This window comes from Anolis sagrei, chromosome 7 (assembly GCF_037176765.1).
Source record: "Anolis sagrei isolate rAnoSag1 chromosome 7, rAnoSag1.mat, whole genome shotgun sequence".
Classification (NCBI taxonomy): domain Eukaryota; kingdom Metazoa; phylum Chordata; class Lepidosauria; order Squamata; family Dactyloidae; genus Anolis; species Anolis sagrei.
In genome coordinates, this window is record NC_090027.1 from 33,106,437 (window position 1) to 33,126,157 (window position 19,721).

The 19,721-nt window shown below is 41.6% G+C and overlaps 1 protein-coding gene across 2 annotated transcripts in view; it reads right to left on the reverse strand.

The window, feature by feature from the left end:
* Positions 1–19,721, reverse strand: part of PRDM10 (PR/SET domain 10) — a 105,713-nt gene that overhangs the window by 9,355 nt on the left and 76,637 nt on the right. For both annotated transcript variants that reach the window (XM_060787621.2, XM_067470765.1), the window contains 7 exons: positions 15,793–16,140; positions 13,635–13,790; positions 11,301–11,480; positions 7,969–8,079; positions 6,222–6,422; positions 3,924–4,070; positions 2,656–2,826 (listed from right to left, as the gene is read on the reverse strand). In XM_060787621.2, the coding sequence (XP_060643604.2) occupies positions 2,656–2,826; positions 3,924–4,070; positions 6,222–6,422; positions 7,969–8,079; positions 11,301–11,480; positions 13,635–13,790; positions 15,793–16,140 (1,314 nt within the window). The remainder of the gene's footprint in view (positions 1–2,655; positions 2,827–3,923; positions 4,071–6,221; positions 6,423–7,968; positions 8,080–11,300; positions 11,481–13,634; positions 13,791–15,792; positions 16,141–19,721) is intronic.

The window sequence follows — 19,721 nt, forward strand, 5'->3', positions numbered from 1 at the left end:
TGGGCCATCTAGTCCAACCCCCTGCCATGCAGGAAAAGCATAATCAAAAATATCCCTGACAGATGGCCATCCAGCTTCTGTATAAAAGGGTCCAAGGCAGGAGCTTCCACCACACTTAGAGGTGGAGAGTTCCACTGTTGAACAGCTTGTAAATTCTTCCTGATGTTCAGGTGGAATATAAACCAGGCATAGGTAAATTTCGGCCGTCCAGGTGTTTTGGACTTCAATTCCTACAATTCCTAACATCTTGGCTGCGTAATAAATGTAACAGTATTCCCATAGGATGCAAACATTACAGAATGTTCTGATTCTAATTCCCCCAGAGATAAGATTGCTTACAAAGATGTAACTCCCCAACTGGGAGAATCTACTAGCATTTCATAGTATCCTAGAATTTGCAGCTAAAGCACATTACTTTAGATTGTTTAACGAAAGAGCTGCCCCTGTTCTTCTGTGACATCTCATTCATGCATTGTGGGAGGAGTGTGTGACGCAACCCTGGGGAAGTAGCGGTTATGTTTCCTTAATGTATCAGGCAAGGTTAGGACAGCAAAGAGTGCCTCTAAGCGCCAGCATAATATGAATGTCAAGTAGTAATAAGTCAACTCTAGAATATCAGAAGACTGTTGATGAGTAAACACATCTTAGAAAAAAAGAATCAAAGAAAATCTCCACTTAAGGCTAACAAAGTAATTACGAACAGCCAGAAGCAATTATCTCACTGCATTCATGTATTTTAATACCTTTCATGTTCCAACATTATGATTAGCTGCAGAATCTTATACCCGGGGGAGGCGAAAGAATATATTTCTAAGTTCATACTTGCTAAACAGCCTAATTAATTTAAGCAATATGATGACAAAGGAAATGCGAGATGGGAAGAATATGTCTCAATCACTGCTTGCACTGACGGAAAGGGAGCACTGTTTCACTAGTTAGACATAAATGAATAAATAAATAAATAAAGATTATATGCTTTCCAAAAAAACACCACCCATGCATTCTCAGACCTACGCACAGGGTTAGGAACTGATGATTTTAAGATTAACAAGATCTCAGATATTCATTTAATGAGAACTTTTTAATCTATATAAGTAAAATGTAATGTTCATTTGTGGGATTAACATAACTCAAGAACCACTGGATGAATTGACACCAAATTTGGACACAATACGCCTATCAGGCCAATGAGTGACCATCGCTCATAAAAACACTGAAAAACATAGCAGAAGGGACGTAACCCCCCCCCCCCCAACCCAAAAAATTACAACGCATGTACAAAACCACACACACACACACACACATATATATATACACATACACACACACATACATACACACAAACACACACATATATACACATATATGCATACACACACACAAAACACATACACAGAAAGGGGGAAGGAAGGAAGGAAGGAGAGAAGGAGGGAAAGAAGGAGGGAAGGAGAGAAGGAAGGAAAGAAAGAAAGATAGAGAAGGAAGGAAGGAGAGAAGGAGGGAGAGACAGGGAAAGAAGGAGGGAAGGAGAGAGAAAGAAAGAAGAGTAGAGAAGGAAGGAGAGAAGGTGGGAGAAGAAAAAGGGAGAGAGAAAGGGAAAGAAGGAGGGAAGGAGAGAAAGAAGGAAAGAAAGATAGAGAAGGAAGGAGAGAAGGAGGGAGAGAAAGCGGAAAAGAGAGAAGGAAAGAAAAAAGGTAGAGAAGGAGGGAGAGGAAGAGAGAAGGAAAGAAAGAAAGGTAGAGAAGGAAGGAGAGAAGGAAATAAAAAACTGAAAGAGGGAAGGAAGGAGAGAAGGAATAAAAGAGAGAAAGAGGGAAGGAAGGAAAGAGACAAGGAAGGATGGAACCAAAGAGCAAAGGAAGCAAGAAAAGAAACAGGTAGAGAAGGAAGAAAGAAGAAGAGAAAGAAAAAGAGGGAAGGAAGGAAAGAGGGAGGGAGGGAGGGAAGGAAGGAGTGAAAGAAAGAAGGAGGAGAAAGGGGGAGGGAAGGTTTGCCACAGCAATGTGTGGCAGGTACAGCTAGTCTATATAAATAAAAATGTAATGTTCCTTTGTGGGATTAATATAACTCAAAAACTACTGGACGAATTGACACCAGATTTGGACACAAGACCTCTCTCAGGCCAATGAATGACCATCACTCATAAAAATACTGAAAAACTGGGCGACTTGGAAGGCGCTGAACAGACTGGGCTCTGGCACCACGAGATGCAGAGCCAACCTTAAGAAATGGGGCTACAAAGTGAAATCCACGACATGGGAGTGTGGAGAAGAGCAAACTACAGACCACCTGCTGCAATGCCACCTGAGCCCTGCCACATGCACCATGGAGGACCTTCTTGCAGCAACACCAGAGGCACTCCAAGTGTCCAGCTACTGGTCAAAGGACATTTAATCAACTACCAAGCCTGAAAACTTTGTGTTTTGTTTTGTTTTTTTGTTTGTTAAAAATGCAGTACAACTGTTTGGTTTGCTCCTGACACGATAAATAAAATAAAGAGTTGTAATTTAATATCCAACTGCTACACCATGTTGGCTCATGCCATCTTCATGCTATTGTCATTAACACTTTTATCAAGACCCCACGAGACACAGTTCGGGCTTCCATTATGGCAGGAAAGGAAACAAAAAACCAAAAAAAAAAAAAAAGACTCACTTGAGCCACTTGCACAACCTGCAACTGTATGTGTTGGGGCTGCTGCAAGCCAGCTGGGGACTGCGAGACAGGAATGTACTGAATGCGCTGGAATTCTCCCTGCGGGGTTCTGTAGTCAGTGGTCAGTGTCTGTGAGAGTTCCGTCATGGCCTGGGTCAGTAAATCTGTGGTCTGAAGACAAAAAAGCAGAAAGATGTTACGACATACTTGAAAATAGAGCAATACAAAACAATGAAGCAGAGAACTAAACATACACATTATGATTGAATCCTACTCTCTACCCAAAAGTAGAGACCATTTACCGTATATACTCCAGTATAAGCCGACCCGAATATTAGCTGAGGCACCTAATTTTACCACAAAAAACTGGGAAAACAGATTGACTCGAATATAAGTCGAGGGTGGGAAATGCAGCAGCTATTGGTAAATTTCAAAATAAAACTAGATACCAATAAAATTGCATTAATTGAGGCATCGGTAAGTTAAATGTTTTTGAATAAAACTGTAAGTTAAGATAAGACTGTCCTCTGATTAAAGCATTATTTGAATCTTCTTCAGTGTAAATGTGTTTACATATCCTTCCAATAATAATAGAATAAAATAATAAATGTAATAATAACAATAATAAAGAATAAAATAATACATGTAATAATAATAGAGTAAAATGATTAATGTATTAATAATAATAATAATAATAATAATAATAATAATAGAGTAAAATAATGAAAAACCTTGACTGAAGACTGAAAAACTAGGCTTATACTCGAGTATATACAGTATCTTGCAAGTCAGATGAACTACAAAATGGAACTTACTAAACAAAATGACTTCAATAGACTCATGGGACAAACCCAAAACAAGGGCAATGCTTTTTTAAAAAATGCTTCTCAAATAACAATTTTTTCTATTAATCCTCCTGCTGACCAGGATTGCTTTATTTCTGCTCTAGCACCGAAATAAAGCAATGGGAAAAAACTTCCTTGTTTTTATTGCCATGACTCAGGCTGGAACAGAACAAGGAGAGACTTTGACACAGGAATTGGAAATTTAAAGGCTTCTAGATAGTTTTGGATTGTGACTGCCATCAACATCAGGAGCCAGAGTTATGGGGACTTGTGTTGCTGTAACACTTGATAGATAAGAGGTGGCAAGGTCATGCTTTGATTTAACTAACCATAATAACAGGAAATCATGGCTTGTTGTTTTTGAAGTCAACTATAAGCTTTGGGTTCTGTGACCAACCCACTTTAGTGGATATGCTTTCTTACCACAACTGTTTCCCCAGAAGTGCTGTCGGCCGTTAAGACTGCAGGGGTGGCACTGATGACAGCTGTGGTCAAGGGCACGTGTATAATGTCAGCTGGCAGTCGCGCAATCTCCGGGTGTTTTTTGCGGATATGTTGCACCATTTTGGTCTGGGGAGAAATGGGAAAAAAGAAAGTTACAGAATGGCGAGAACATCAGCTTTCCCTGCAAAAGTTTATGGAAGGGACATGGCTATTAACTATCAGATGCAGGATCAACAACAGCTGTTGGTACAATAAAATATCAACTTTTTTGTTGTAAGCTTTCATAGAATGAGGCCCATTACATCAGATGCATGGAGTACAACCTCAGTTGGTAGATATTTATACTATAACACAATATACAGAGATATAGTGCAGCTATTTCACCATATATGGAGCCCCCAGTGGTGCAGTGGGTTAAAGCGCTGAGCTGCTGACTGAAAGGTTGCAGGTCCGAATTTGGGGAGCTGCATGAGCTCCCACTGTTAGGCCCAGCTTCTGACAACCTAACAGTTTGAAAACATGCAAATGTGAGTAGATCAATATGTACCACTCCAGCAGCAAGGTAATGGCGCTCTATGCAGTCATGCCGACCACATGACTTTGGAGGTGTCTACGGACAACACCGGCTCTTCGGCTTGGAAATGGAGATGAACACCAACCCCCAGCGTCGGACACAACTGGACTTAATGTCCGGTGAAAACTTTTACATTTGCTATTTCACCATATAAAATATAGCAATAGTTGTACATACATCTGAATATATCGCTGCTGTCTGCAGAATCAAACTTGCTTGACTTTAACATGCTGAAAAGCTCTATTGTTTTAGCTTTCCAGAAGACACATTTAAGTCAATGAAGCAATTCACTGTGCCTGAACCCCGGGCATCAATGTTCTGACTAGCAACAGCATTGCAATATGTTGCTAAACCTGCCTTGGTGGTGAACACTTTGCCTTTTAGTGACAACAGCAGATTGGATTCTGCTCAAATGCTGAAGACTCCTTTTATGAGTTTGAGCCCTAGTAAACATCTGCAGCAGGTTTCCCCAATCTGGTGCCTTCAAAATATCCTCTTTTACACACAAAGCAATGTCTGCCACACTTCTTCCAAATTATATATTTGCACAGTTCAAAATAATGTGGCTATATATTTCCCTGGTTAAAGTCTGGTTAAAGTCTGCAGTCTTACTCATACTTACTTGAGGATTAAGCTCAACAGAACGAAGTAGAACTTATTTCCAAGTAAGAATCACCTAAGACAAGCAAGAACCCTGTATCTATAGTGGCACAGTTACCGTATATTCTGGTGTATAAGACTACTTTTTAACCCAAGAAAATCTTCTCAAAAGTCAGGGGTCGTCTTATACGCGGAAGTAGTCTTATACACGGGGGTAGTCTTATACACGGGAGTCGTCTTCTAGAGTGGGTGCTGAAACTTCAAATCGGATTGGAGAATCTGTGGTTGCCGCATATTGTGGGGAAAGCTCAAAAATGGCAATGGCCGCGTCCCTGCCGTATGCAGCGACTGTATGAAAGCATTAAGGGCAATGCTGTACAAGTACGGTAGAAGAAAATCCATTCATCAGGATTCGTGGACTTAATGCGGTCCCGATGGTGAAGGAGCGGCTCACCAGGAAGGTGTATGTGAAGGGCGGAGCAAGCTGGTAGGCGTCCGGGGTGCCCGGGGTATGGAAAAAAGAGATAGAGTGGCTCTGGGCCCAGACAAACACACCTCTTTTACCTGTCTGGCCCGCCCTTGTATCCTATTGCCATACCTCCTCCTCTGCCTCTCAGATCTCGCTCCTGAAGACTGCAGTGAAGCAGTGCAGGTGCGCAGGTGCGAGATCTGAGAGGCAGAGAAGGAGGTACAGTAATAGGAAAATTACCACATTGAAATCAAATCTGATGCTTTTTAAATTTTTATTTGGTGTGCGTTGGAAGAGGGGTAGTCTTATACGGCAAGTATATTCCAAACTATATTTTAACTGGAAAAGTTGGGGTTGTCTTATATGCTGGAATATATGGTAGTTCTTGTAAAAACAAAATGCAGAGTTAACTGCTAAAGTGGTCAGAGCCTTAGAATATTTGCTTGCAACGACAGATATATAGATATTCAGCACTGTACATAAAAAGTACATAATGCTTACCTATGAGACGATTGTATACTCTCAAAAAAGGACAATAAAGGTACAATACAATATATTATCTATATAGATTAAAATGGCTGTGGTTACAAATAGCCACAAAACAGATAAAGAGGTAAGTGATGAGCCTGGATACCTTACTGCTGTACTGTTTTGCACAGTGAGGACAGCAGACGGGTGGCGTTGCGATTGTTCCCGTCAGCTGGGTGTGGGTACTCAGCATAGGATCTGGCTCTCCGGGGCCAGCAGGGCGCAGCTTCCGGATGCTTGGAGGAAGCTCAGCTCCCGGGTGATTTTTCAGAATGTGGGCTTTGCGCTTGCTGGCACTCTTGTAAACCTGTGAGATGAAGAATCCGACCGTGAAAAAGCAACACTAAGCACTGCTCTGGAAACTTTTTATCTTAATCCAATCTGTCTCTGAGAAACAGCGCTGCTTAGTCTGAAGAGCATTTAAATGGCATTTCAGCAATAGGTGCACTATTCTTAATCCCATACATACAGGTTTTAAAACTTCAGTTGTTAAGGGAGATGGCAAGAAGTAGTCATGGGCTCGAAATTTATCCCATTGTTTGATTCATGTTTCAATTTCGTTCCGTCCATTTGAATGGCACAAAACGGAAAGGCCCTTCCTGAATCAAAAATGTAATTGATACGAAAGGCATGCAGGAGTGGGTATCATCTCCAAGCCTTCTTTTCAGATCGATTGCATGGGGTCTGGCAGGGTCTGCAGCTGAGCGCCGAGTATTTTTATTTTTTGTTTTGTATTATTGCTATGTTGGTATATACTGATGTATTGTATTGTTGGGCTTGGCCTCATGTAAGCTGCCCTGAGTCCCCTTGGGGAGATGGTGGTGGGATATAAATAAAGATTGTTATTATTATTATTATTATTATTATTATTATTATTATTATTAGGAGCACTCCTCACTCGGCGCTCAGCTGCAGGCCCTGCCAGGCTCGGGTGTGCAGGCCAAAAGCCTACACTTGTAGGCCTGGGCGCTTTGGCCTTATGAGTGAAGTCCCCCCCCCCCTCCAATAATGGACAGAAAGAAAACTGATCTTTTGGCCCTGAAAATGAAAAACAAATATCTGACCTCCCAATTTCAGGAGGCTCAGATGAAAATGGATCAGGGAACCCACCGAAAGCCGGGACATGAAACGGATCAAGGTAAGTCGCAAATGCACATGACTAGCAAGAAGCTAGAATAAATGTCTATTATTTATTATTTATTTATCATATTTATATACCGCCTTTCTCAGCCTGAAGGCGACTTAAGGCGGTCTACCTCTGTCTCTAGGTATACAAAATCATGTACCTGGTGAAGACAGATAAGTACCGTTGCTGTTGTTGTTGTTATTTTTATATGAGTTCCAACATATGGTGACCCTAAGGCAACTCATCATCAAAGGGAACCCAGTGGGTTTGCATGGCCAAGTGAGGATTTGAACCCTGGTCTACAAAATTGTAGTCCAGCAAGCAAACCATGACACCACCCTGACTTTCTTAGCTACCATATTAGTTAGGGAATCATTTCATCCGTCATGCTACATAAATGCACAAACTAGAATCTTGATCTACTTTGGCGAACACAGGCAGTTGAACTGAAATTGTAAACAATTTTCGTTCTAAAAATTGGCCCCAACACAGCTGCCCTCCTCAGTCTTAGAGTTGTGCACATTTTCAGCTCAGGCATCTCTTCTTCGTGTGCATCTCATGTCATTAACTAGATTGGTAGAAGTATTTTTTTGATCTTCACAGCAGGAAAAAAAATTGAACACAAAGCATTCAGCAGGATAGCTAACAAGATCTGTTACACATTCATAGAAAGCGACAGAATTTGATTCAAGGCATGCACTGAAAAATAGGTAGGCTCCTTTCGTACCTTATCACAGTACTGACAGAAATAATCTCTGTTGGGCTTGATGATGGGCAGCGTTAGCTCTGGCACTTCTTCTATTTTCATGTCCGGATGTCGCTTTGATAAATGATTCACCTGAGATGGAAAAGCAGAGCATTTATTTTTTCAAAAGCACAACAGCAAGAAGCAAAGTGGCTGCTTCAGATTGCTCCGTTGGCCAAAGGCTGTGACAGAGCCAATGTCGCTCAACGATGGAGACCCTGGTTCAAATCCTTGCTGAGGGATGGGTGAGATATTAATGGAGTGGTGGAGTTATATAAATCAGGAGAAATTATACTCAAGACATGTGGCTAGCAGCACCAAGTAATCTAAAGGTGAAGAGGCCTGAGAGGCCACCAGGATAGCACCTCCGGTCAAGGAACATCATATCTGTGGGTGGTGACTGAAGACAAGGAGTCGATTAAATGTGGTGACCATTCAGTCAGACTTTCTCTTTTACCATTGATCTCCTGCTGTGACTGACTGACCTGTAACTAGTTTGTAAATAGGTTGTAACAATTATAAACAGGAAGCCACCGGGAGTTGTATTGGCTGGGAGACAGTAGTCCAGTGTGCTTTCGATTCAGAGCAAGCACGGAGACAGGGAGACAGAGGAGCTCAGCAGAGACATGCATGTTACAAGGGGCTGCTTGTGACTGCAGAGAAGAGGGGAACCTCAGTGCTAACATTTTTGGGGACCCCTCACATGAATGGTACATCTTGACATAATGTTCTACCTCACAAGGTTGGTGTGAGAATAAAATGGGAATAAAAGTGTCCTTTTTGGAAGAATAGTGGGAAAATAACTGTAATAAATAATTCTTTTAATATATGTATTTTAGAGAAAAAATGTTTTAATATAGGCTTTTGTTGAATGTATTTTATTATAATCATGTGTTTCAACTGTATTTTCCTCTGCCTCTAGCTGTAAAGAGAGGCAGATAATAAATATAAAATATATTATTATTATTATTATTGTTATTATTATTATTGTTATTATTATTATTATTATTATTATTATTTTACTGACACAAAAACACAGTATGTCACAGCAAACGAGATCTCTATGCTGGATTTTGTTTCACAAAATCACAAATGGAACACTTCCTAAGTGTTTAGGACTGTGTGATGTATTTTCGAATAATGCGCGCAGATCCAAGTAAGGTGGCCTTTTGCAGTTGACAGATCGTAATTTTGTCAATGTTTATTGTTTCCAAACGCCAGCTGAGATGTTTTGGCATGGCACCCAGTTTGCCAATTACCACTGGGACTACCTGTACTGGTTTATGCCAGAGCCTTTGCAATTCGATTTTGAGGTCCTGATAATGGCTGAGTTTTTCCTGTTGTTTTTCCTCAATGCAACTGTCACCCGGTATGGCGACATCATTAATCCAAACTTTTTTCTTTTCCACAATCGTGATGTCTGGTGTATTGTGTTCCAAAACTTTGTCAGTCTGGATTTGAAAGTCCCGCAGTATTTTTGCATTATTATTATTATTATTATTATTGTATTATTATTTTTGTATTATATTATTATTATTATTATTATTATTATTATTATTATTATTATTTGTATTACTATTGTTAAGCATTTCTCTGTCCCAGTAACTCAGATATATTTAAAGTGGTAGACACATTTATTGCTAATATGGTTATTAATCACCACCAGGTAACAGTGAGTACTGAGCCATGTTAGTCAATTAGATCAGATTATATGATCTGACTACTGAAAGAGAAGCAAAATGATAGTAGCGAGAGAATTTTCAGATTTTATCTTTACATACTCTATGAACCTGGAGATCCCTCATCAGCAATAGGGTCAGGCTTTAGCACAGCAGGTTAATCACCAGCTGCAGTAAATCTTGCCAACTGAAAGGTTGATAGTTTGAAGCCTGGGTCAGTGTGAGCTCCTGGCCTTTAGCCTAGCAGTTTCAAAAACAGCAACGTGAATAGATAAATAGGTACTGCTTAAGTGGGGAGGTATTTTAGGCACCCATAAGAAAATGCCAGTTCAATCAAAGGAGGAAGTTTACAAACAAAGCTCTTCGGGAAGGAAGGTGGATCGACAGCACCCCCTGTGGCAGGAACCAAGCATAGCCTCCAAGATGCTGAAGATGGGAAAGTCTAAATATATCTCTGTCTATGTACAGTTGTCTGTTTTGTCAGTGTATGACAGCATTGAATGTTTGCTGTATATGTGCTCTGTGATCTGCTCTGAGTCCTCTTTGGGTGAAAAGGGTAGAATATAAATACTGTAAATAAATGAATAAATAAATAAATAAAATATCTCCTTACTATTGTGAATTAGAAGGCTGTTACACAGTGTACTCAATGCATGACACAAAGTGGACTATGGATGCCACTGTATAAATGCAAGGGTTGGGCAACCCACTGCTCTTCAGACGTTTCACTGATGGATTCTGGTAGGAAACTGTAATTCACAAGAGCAGTGTAGTGCTCCAGGTTGCCAGCCCTATGTGAGGCATAGGAGATATTATACCTCTTCCAGCATAAGGACTGGGATGGGATGACGGATTAAATCAACATTTAATCAAAGTGACTAGAACAAAAGTACAGAGGGCCACTGGAGGCAGCAAATCCAGCAAGAACAATGGGTCAATGATTTATTCATCACATACCATCATTTCAGCCTTATGCCCAGGTCATAACTCTTCCTACGCTCACTATGCCACAGCAAAACTGCCAAAAGCAGGTGGGCAGTAGAACAGAGGATACTATGAGCTGAGGCAATGACAGCAACTGCCTCAGGCACCTGCCAAAAATATAGAATGGATGCACACAAGCTGTGTTTGCAATGCTCTGGCTTGTCTGCAGTGTATAACAATGGTACCTTAAACCCATTGATCTGGAAGGGGGAAAAACATGTAAAAATCCTCCCCCCAAATGCAAAGCTTGTATCAGTAAATTGTTTAGGGCTGCTTATGTGTCATCTGCTGTATTGTATTCACACAAATAGGCTCCAGGTTTGAAAACCTAAGAAGTATGTATGAGATATAGTGTTATTCAATTGGCTTCTCGGTCGAGTAATAAGCCCTGGACCAGTCAACTTGGACTAACTTCACTTGGCAGTTGTGAGGTCAGCAAAGCAACAAGTCTTGTATGCCACATTTCTTACAAGGAAGGTGAGATAAAGCTGCAATAATTAAGGTAATATAGACAAGAATCAAGAGGATGACATAAAGAATTTCTGCAAAGAGCACTCCTGATGTCTCTATTTCTCCCTTGTTCTGAGTGTGCATGTGCACCTCTTATATAATACTATTAGCTGAAATGGAATAGAAAATCCATAGACTGACCAGCATGCCTCGTCTCCGGAAACCCGTCATGCACAGGCGGCACTTGAACATGAAGCTCTCGTAATCCGTAGAGGCAATCCGAGGCTTGAACGTTTTGGAGCGAGTAATCCGGTCAGCTTTCTTGGCCTCTCTTTCCGGGTTGTGCATCCTTTGCATGTGTTCCCGGAGTTTGTCTTTTCTCTGCAGGGAGGAGAAAGGTGTTGCGGGACAAAAAAGCAAAATCAACCACATTGGCTACTTCTGGTTAGAAAGGCTAGAAAAAACAATGCACCGAGTTTTCATTCATAGACATAGTGGAAGGTAAGAAAGTCCAGTTTGGAGCCTGAATGAATAGTTTTAGGACTTGTGAAGAAAACCTAGAACTCATCATTTTGTCAGTTCTATTTGTTGAATAAAAGCTATAAATCCAATTAATAATTGACAAAATTATTAAATTATTAAAGAAGACTCTTTGTGACCTCCTGGACCAGCCCATGGCAGAGCTCCCTGTCAGCCATCCCCATCCCCAGCTCCTTCAGAGTCAAGCCAGTCACTTCAAGGATACCATCCATCCATCCATCCATCCATCCATCCATCCATCCATCCATCCATCTTGCCCTTGGTTGGCCCCTCTTCCTTTTTCCTTCCATTTTCCCCAGCATTATTGTCTTCTCCAAGTTTTCCTTATGTGGTCAAAGTACTTCATCTTTGCCTCTAGTATCCTTCCCTCCAATGAGCAGTTAGGCATTATTTCCTGGATGGATCTTCTCGCATTCCAAAGCACTCTCAGAATTTTCCTCCAACACCACAGTTCAAAATTATCTATCTTCCTTCGTTCAGCCTTCCTTATGGTCCAGCTCTCACATCCATAGGTTACTATGGGGAATGCCATTACTTCAGCTATGCAGAACTTAGTTACCAGTGTGATGTCTATGCTCTTCATTATTTTATCGAGATTGGCCATTACTCTCCTCCCAAGAAGTAAACATCTTCTGATTTCCTGGCTGTAGTCTGCATCCGCAGTAATCTTTGCACTTAGAAATACAAAGTCTGTCCTTGCCTCCATGTTTTCTCCCTCTATTTGCCAGTTGTCAATCAGTCTGGTTGCCATAATTTTGGGGTTTTTTATGTTTAACTGCAACCCAGCTTTCACACTCTCTTCTTCCTTGTCAGCTCCTCCTCGCTTTCAGCCATCAAAGTGGTATCATCTGCATATCTAAAAAAAAATTGCTTTCCAGCTCTTATTTCTCCTGGATTTCCCATTTTCAGTCAAAAGCAAATATTTCTTGCAATGCCTCCTCCACAATGGGTCATGACTTGAAAGTATGGTTTAATCTACGATTTACATAACAGCAGCTGGTGAGATCTCTGTAGTCATTAATGTTATTAATGTTTCTTCCAGCAATTTGAACTCCAGCCTTGCATTTGTCAAGCCCCGCACATCACATGATGTGGTCTGCAGACAAGTTGAATAGGTCAGTTGAGAGTTTACAACCCTGCTGTACTCCTTTCCCAATCTTGAACCAGTCTGTTGTTCCATGGTTTGTTTCTACTGTTGCTACTTGGTGGTTATGCAAATTCCTCAGGAGACGAACAAGATAACTTGGTCTCACATACCACCAAGAACTTGCCACAATTTATTATGATCCACACAGTCAAAGGCTTTAGAATAGTCAATAAAACAGAAATAGATGTTTTTCTTAAACTTCTGAACATGCTCTTAGATTAATACACACACACATACACAAATACACACAGAGAGAGTTACAAAAATAAGTATTATGAGAGATAAATTGATCTGACAATTGATGCAATGATAATGGTAGTAGTAGGAGTGTTAGTAATAGGTCTAATCTCATGCCAGAAAAATTCATCCACACCCATATCATCATCATCAACAACAACATCTGTGGCTAGTAGGCAAGAAAGCTTTATAAAAAATAGTTCTTCTCCATTCCCTACAAATAGGCTATAAAGAACCAGCACAAAAGTGGACTTGTGTAGACCAGCAATTTCTCTGTGCTGCTTTAAAAAGCCAATTTCACAGCAAAAATAGCAACAGCATGGCAGAAATATGCTCTGGACTTATGCCTTCCTCTGGTTTGAAAGGAAAACATGCCTGACTCATATATTTGTAATATTTCAAACGTAGTTTTCCACAACAAACTGCTTGCTCACAAACAGCTGGCATTCAAACACATCCCACATACTTGCATATGGGCAAGCTGGACAGTATGTATGAAGTGGTGGGTGCTGGCAGACTGCCCCTGTTATTGAGAAGTCAGCCCTGGCAACAAGAGAGAAAGATGTCTCAGATGTGCTTGTAGCACGTGTCTGATATGGGAGCTGTGTTACCTTGAACTGTTTGCCGCATGTTGAGCATAGGAAATCCTTGCGGTCCGAGTGCCGTAGCATGTGGAGCCGTAGCTTGTCAGGGCGGCAGAAGGCCTTATCACATTCTGTACACTGGTAAATCTTTTCTGAATGGAAGCTACGCACGTGTTTCTTTACCTGGCAGGGAGAATCGAGAAGAAAACAGAAAATGTCACCATTCAAGCAGAAGAAATAAATGTAATTCCACTTAGTATCACTAGTGGGAGACCAACTTGCTCTTGCCGCCGTTATTCCTCTCTTGGGATAAAATCTAGTTCCCCACAAGACTGCAAGAGAAAACCTTGAAGCATTCAAGAAAACATGTTTTAGATCAAACAGTTCCTTAATGATGCTTTAGCACTTGATTATAAATTACTGGGAGACAAGAAGAAAGCATAGTGCAATCTGAATGGTTCTTTATCCAGATTCAGAGTCCAGATCCAGAGACCCTGAGGGGAGATAGGGTGGGATATAAATAAAATTATTATTATTATTTGATGCTCAAGATTAGTACACAGCAAACAAGATCACTATGCTGGCTTTTGTATTTGATCACACATTGGACACTTTCAAAGTGTCTAGGACTGTGTGATGTATGGGTGAAAAATGCGCGCAGATCCGAGTAGCTGACAGATGATAATTTTGTTAGCGCCAATTGTTTTTAAGTGCAGGCCAAGGTCTTTAGGCACTGCACCTGGTGTGCCGATCACCACTGGGACCACCTTGACTGGCTTGTGCCAGAGTCTGCAACGCTCTCTACGTGGGGCTGCCTCTGAAGACTGCCCAGAAGCTGCAGCTAGTCCAGCGCTCGGCAGCCAGATTTCTAACTGGGGCTGGGTACAGGGAGCATACAACCCCTCTGTTACGCCAGCTCCACTGGCTGCTGATTAGCTTCCGAGCACAATTCAAAGTGTTGGTTTTGACCTACAAAGCCCTAAATGACTCTGGCCCTGTTTACCTGTCCGAACGGATTCTCCCCTATGAGCCATCAAGGCTATTAAGATCTTCTGGGGGGGGCCCTGCTCTCGGTCCCACCACCCTCACAGTCGCGCTTGGTGGGGACGAGAGACAGGGCCTTCTCAGTGGTGGCTCCCCAGCTCTGGAACTCCCTTCCACTAGAGATCCGATCTGTCCCCTCCCTCCTGACTTTCAGGAAATTACTAAAGACCTGGCTCTGGAATGTGGCTTTTGAGGACTGAATCTTTAATGAACTGTGACTACAACTACGACTGTGATTGTATTGACGTTTTGGCCTGGGTAATTGTAATGATGATGTTTTATTGTATTTTATTGTGTTGTTTTTAATTCTTAATGATGTTGCACCCGGTTGTATTTATATACTTTGTAATTGCATATATGCTGTAAACCGACCTGAGTCCCTCGGTTGAGGTGAGAAGGCCGGTATAGAAATCTTCGAAACAAACAAATAAACAAACAAGTCTTTGCAGTTTCATCTTTAAATCCTCATATCGTGTTAGCTTTTCCAGTTGCTTCTTGTCAATTCTGCTGTCACCTGGGATTGCAACAGCAACAATCCATATTTTGTTTCCCCCCACAATCATGAGGTTAGGAGTATTGTGCTCCAAAACTCTGTCAGTCTGAATTTATTTACTTATTTACTTACTTACTTACTTATTTATTTATTTCATATTCTTCTATCCCACCCTTCTCCCCACAAGGGGGACTCAGGGCAGCCTCGCATAGGCATCAACGCTGCTTGCAATGTAGACATCATAAAAATACAATTAAAACATTAAAAACATCTTTAAAACATAATAGAATGTATTTTTCTGTATTTAGAAGGGCCACATGTTTAAACTGAGTTGCCACTTTCATTCCATGAGACGTGTGAGAGGGGCAGTTTGCCGCTGCAGATGAGTAAGACATAAAGTATACACAGAGCCCCCCTCCATGTTGATCTAGTTAAGGAATTAGGCTGCTCAACCTTTGCAATAAAACTCTTTCACCTCTAAATTAATAAATTAATAAATAAATAATGATTTCAGTCTCCTTGCATCTGGGAGCTTGTTAACCCTGGACCATTTTCATACTCTCAAAATTTGGAAGTAAGAAAGATGAGTAAGACATAGAAAGAAAGAAGCAGAAGGACGTTAGTGCTTTTGATCCAACAATTACTCACCTGGATAAAATCCGGAAAGCGCTTTTTGCACGTAGGGCAAGTGAAACAACCATCATTAACATGGATGGCCACATGATCTTTCAGCAGATCTAAGCGGTCAAAGGACTCGGGGCAGAAAATGCAAGAATAGGTTTTCTGGTCCAAGTGGAATTTCATGTGACTCTCCAGAGAACTGCTGTTCAGGAAGCCTTTGTTGCAGATGTCACAGGTCAAAGGACAATTTCCTTCCCGACCATGGAACCGTAAGTGCTGGTCTAACTTCTCCTTATCACGGAATGCTTTCCCACAATGCAGGCATTTGAAGGGACGGAAGGACTTCCGGATGAATAAGTGCTGGAGGGCTGCGTTCTGAAAAGAATCATCCAAGAAAGGGGAAAACACTGAGAAATTAAATTGCCAGCATAGTTAGGGATATACAACGCACGGATGGAGAAACAGAGGTGAATGGATTTGCCTGTGGAAACAACCGTGAGAGTCTGGCAGAGTTAGAAAGGGATTCACGTTCAGGATGGTGATGCAGGAGCACATACTAACAACATGAGAACATTACTATCTAAACTTGAAAAAAGAGCATGGCTAAAGCTCTGCCATATAAAAAAATTGTGTTCAGCAACAACAATACTCAGGACAATCAAATGTGTGGACCTCCCTCAATCAGCTCCAGCTCCCTATGAAGGGACATGACAGAAGCCTCCCACAAGGATGGTACAACATCAAAAACATTTGGGCATACCCTGGGCAACGTCCTTGCAGATGACCCATTCTCTCACACCAAAAGCAACTTGCAGTTTTTCAAGTCACTCCTGGCACGAAAAAAAAAAAGATGACAAGAAAGCCATAGGAAAAGATGAGCCCCATGTAACACAATGGGTTAAAATCTTGTGCAAGCAGAACTGCGGACCAAAAGGTCGGGGGGTTTGAATCTGGCGAGTGGGATGAGCTCCCGTCTGTCAGCTCTAGCTTCTCATGCGGAGAATGAGAGAAGCCTCCCACAGGATGGTAAAACATCTGGGCGTCCTCTGGGCAACCTCCTTGCAGACGGCTAATTCTCTCACACCAGAAGCGACTTGCAGTTTCCCAAGTCGCTCCTGACACGAAAAAACAAACAGTAGAAAAAGAGGAAGACCACATTCCAGATGGAAAGAGACATTCAGGGAAGCCACAGCCCTGGGTCTGCAAGCACTGAGAAGGACTCTTGGTAACAGAATGATTTCACAATCTCTCATTCATAGGATCAACATAAGTCAAAGTTGGCTTGATAGGAATTATCAAATCGAATCAATTAACTGAGAGACAAGTACAATTAACTAGGAATTTTAAATTACAAAAATGTGAGTCAAGCACTAAAAGAGCTAAATGGATACAATGCCTCAGCAAAAGCTGCAGTTCGATATAAGCAGGTGTGCTTGTAGCTTAGTAGCACTCAGTCTGTGAGAGGCCTCATTGGGAGAAAGCCCTCGGTATGAGAAGGTCTCAGTGTGAGAAGGTCTCAGTGGGAGAAAGGCCTCAGTGTTAGTAGGCCTCAGTATGGGAAGGCCTGGTGTGAGAAGCTTCTGTGAGAGAAGCCTCGGATTGAAGGCCATCGTGTGTGAAGCTCCAGTGTGAAGGCTGCTGTGTATAAAGCTACTGTGTGAAGCTCCTGCGTAACTTCGCTGTGAGAAGAGGCTCTGTGAGAGCGAAGCTGTATATCTGCATGAGAAAGAAGTCCAGCGTGGAAACAAAGAAGAAAGTATAAAGACTTTTCTTTGTGTTATGGAAGCCTTATAAATAGTGCAACCATATCATTATACTACAAAGAAAATTCTCCCATGGAAGAGATAACATTGGCCTGTATGTTTTTATTCTTTTTATCACTTTGGGCTGCTGGGTAATGCTGCTGCTTATAAGTTATTCTGCTGTACATTTATGACGAGGGTTTTTTTTTTTTTGTTAATAAACCCACTCGCCCAACAAAAACCACCATGTTTTCTTGTAATGTAAGAAAACCAAGATCTAAGTGTGAATCTGTTAGTAAAAATAGCTTTGAAACAATTTGTCAATGTAAATTCTTCCTGAAAACTTTGGTGTCTATAGTACTCAGAAGTGGTGTGACCAAAAGGTGGTGGTAAAGATGTAGTCTTGTCACTATAATAAAACTGGATTAGTTTCACCTTGATTCAATCTGAAACAAGCCCCAACCCTTGTTCAAATAAGTTTTGAGGGCAATGGTGCTGCTATCAAACTGCTAGAACCACACTTCCAAATGTGATTTGCACCTTGGTTTCCTCCCCATTTAAATGGTGCTAAGGTATTCTGCAAATGTTTTCCCACATCCTTCTAAATTAATCAGTTTCAGCAGAGTCATCTCTTAATCTCGGCTTGGGCTGCGGGAGGAACTGTGCACAGCTTGCGTTGCAGCCTTGCTTCCAAGTGTCCCATGTGCTTCAGTAATTAAAGAGGAATTTTTGATGCTGGTGGGTAGCTGGCGTGGGAGCCATTTCTAGAGTTTTGTACGCGAGATCTCCAATTATGAGACACCAGCTCAGCAGAAGATTGAAAAGGCAGCGGGGCTCTGCACACCCCTACAGAGTAGGAGAAAACACTAAAGAAAATGTGCTCTCTCAGGGTGCAGGTTCTCTTCTATTATTAACCATTGTCTGTTTTCCAGTCTATTTCTTGGGCATTAAATATTAATTCCAATCCATACCAGCACACACAAAAACCAAATCCCAGAGCTAGATAGTGAGTGCAATTGTATTTAATGATGCTAATCATTACCATGCTCCCCACGTCTCCATACAACGGACAGACCCCGTATGGACACGCTTTCTTCTTCCCAAGTTTAGCTGGGATAAAGGAAGGCAGAGGCTGATCAAATACTGTTTGGAATTGGAACAGATACCTGGTGGATGCTCAAAGCCATTGGGCTTGCAGGGATTGTGAAACCAGGTGGCTGCATTGCTCCTTCAGGCAACCCACCCAGCCTCTTCAAGACACTATTGAAGACAAGGAATTGCAACGTTTCCTTAAATAATAAATCAAGTTAAGCTTCTCAACTGCCGCTGGCTGAGTAGAAGAACACTAACTGCTCAGGGCTTATGCTATGCAAATGCACCCAAGGTTGCCATCACAAGGATCTCTGGAAAACACTGTCGCAGCTCAGAGTAGAGTCACCTTTCTCAAAAACACCAAACCACACAAAGGCTGAAGATTTTGTAGTTTATTGGAGAAAAGAACAGTCTTAAATGCAAAGGTAAAGTTCCAAAGGTTCAATAGCAAATAACATGAAGCATAATCCAAAAGGCATCGTAGAAACAAGATTCAATCACAGAGTCCCAAGAAGCCAAGAACATTGCCCAAAAGCCAAGGCAATCCAAAGAAGTTACCAGGTTATAAGCAGAAGTTGCACTGACAAAGATTTGTCTTCAAACACCCCGTTTAATATACTTTCCCAGCTTGAACGCATTCCGTTGACCCCTAACCTCCCTCTTGTTAGCAAGCCTCGCACTGCGGCGAACTTTGAATTGTAAGCGATCCTCCCTATCTAGATCTTCAGAGCTCTAAAGGTTGGATAGCTCATTCACCGCCTGAGAACTGTCAGGCTGGGAGCCATCCTCCTCAATCTGCACCTGGCTAGTTTCACTAACATCAGAAACATCATCTGAAACATTCCTTGCCATGGGAAACTGAATCTCCTCAGATTCTTCTTCAAAAACAACAGGAACATCTTCATGAATGTGAATCCCATCATCTTCTACCTGAGACTCCAGCTGAGCCACAACAAACACCACACATACATGCACACACACTATTCCCCTACAGAGAGCTGGCCTTGGGTTCAAGTCTTAACTCTGGAATGAATAGGACGTCATACAGCAACTGCAGGACAGCATGGGCACCTTGCCTTTTTTGGCCTTTCATTCCTTTTCCACTGCTGACTACATAACCTG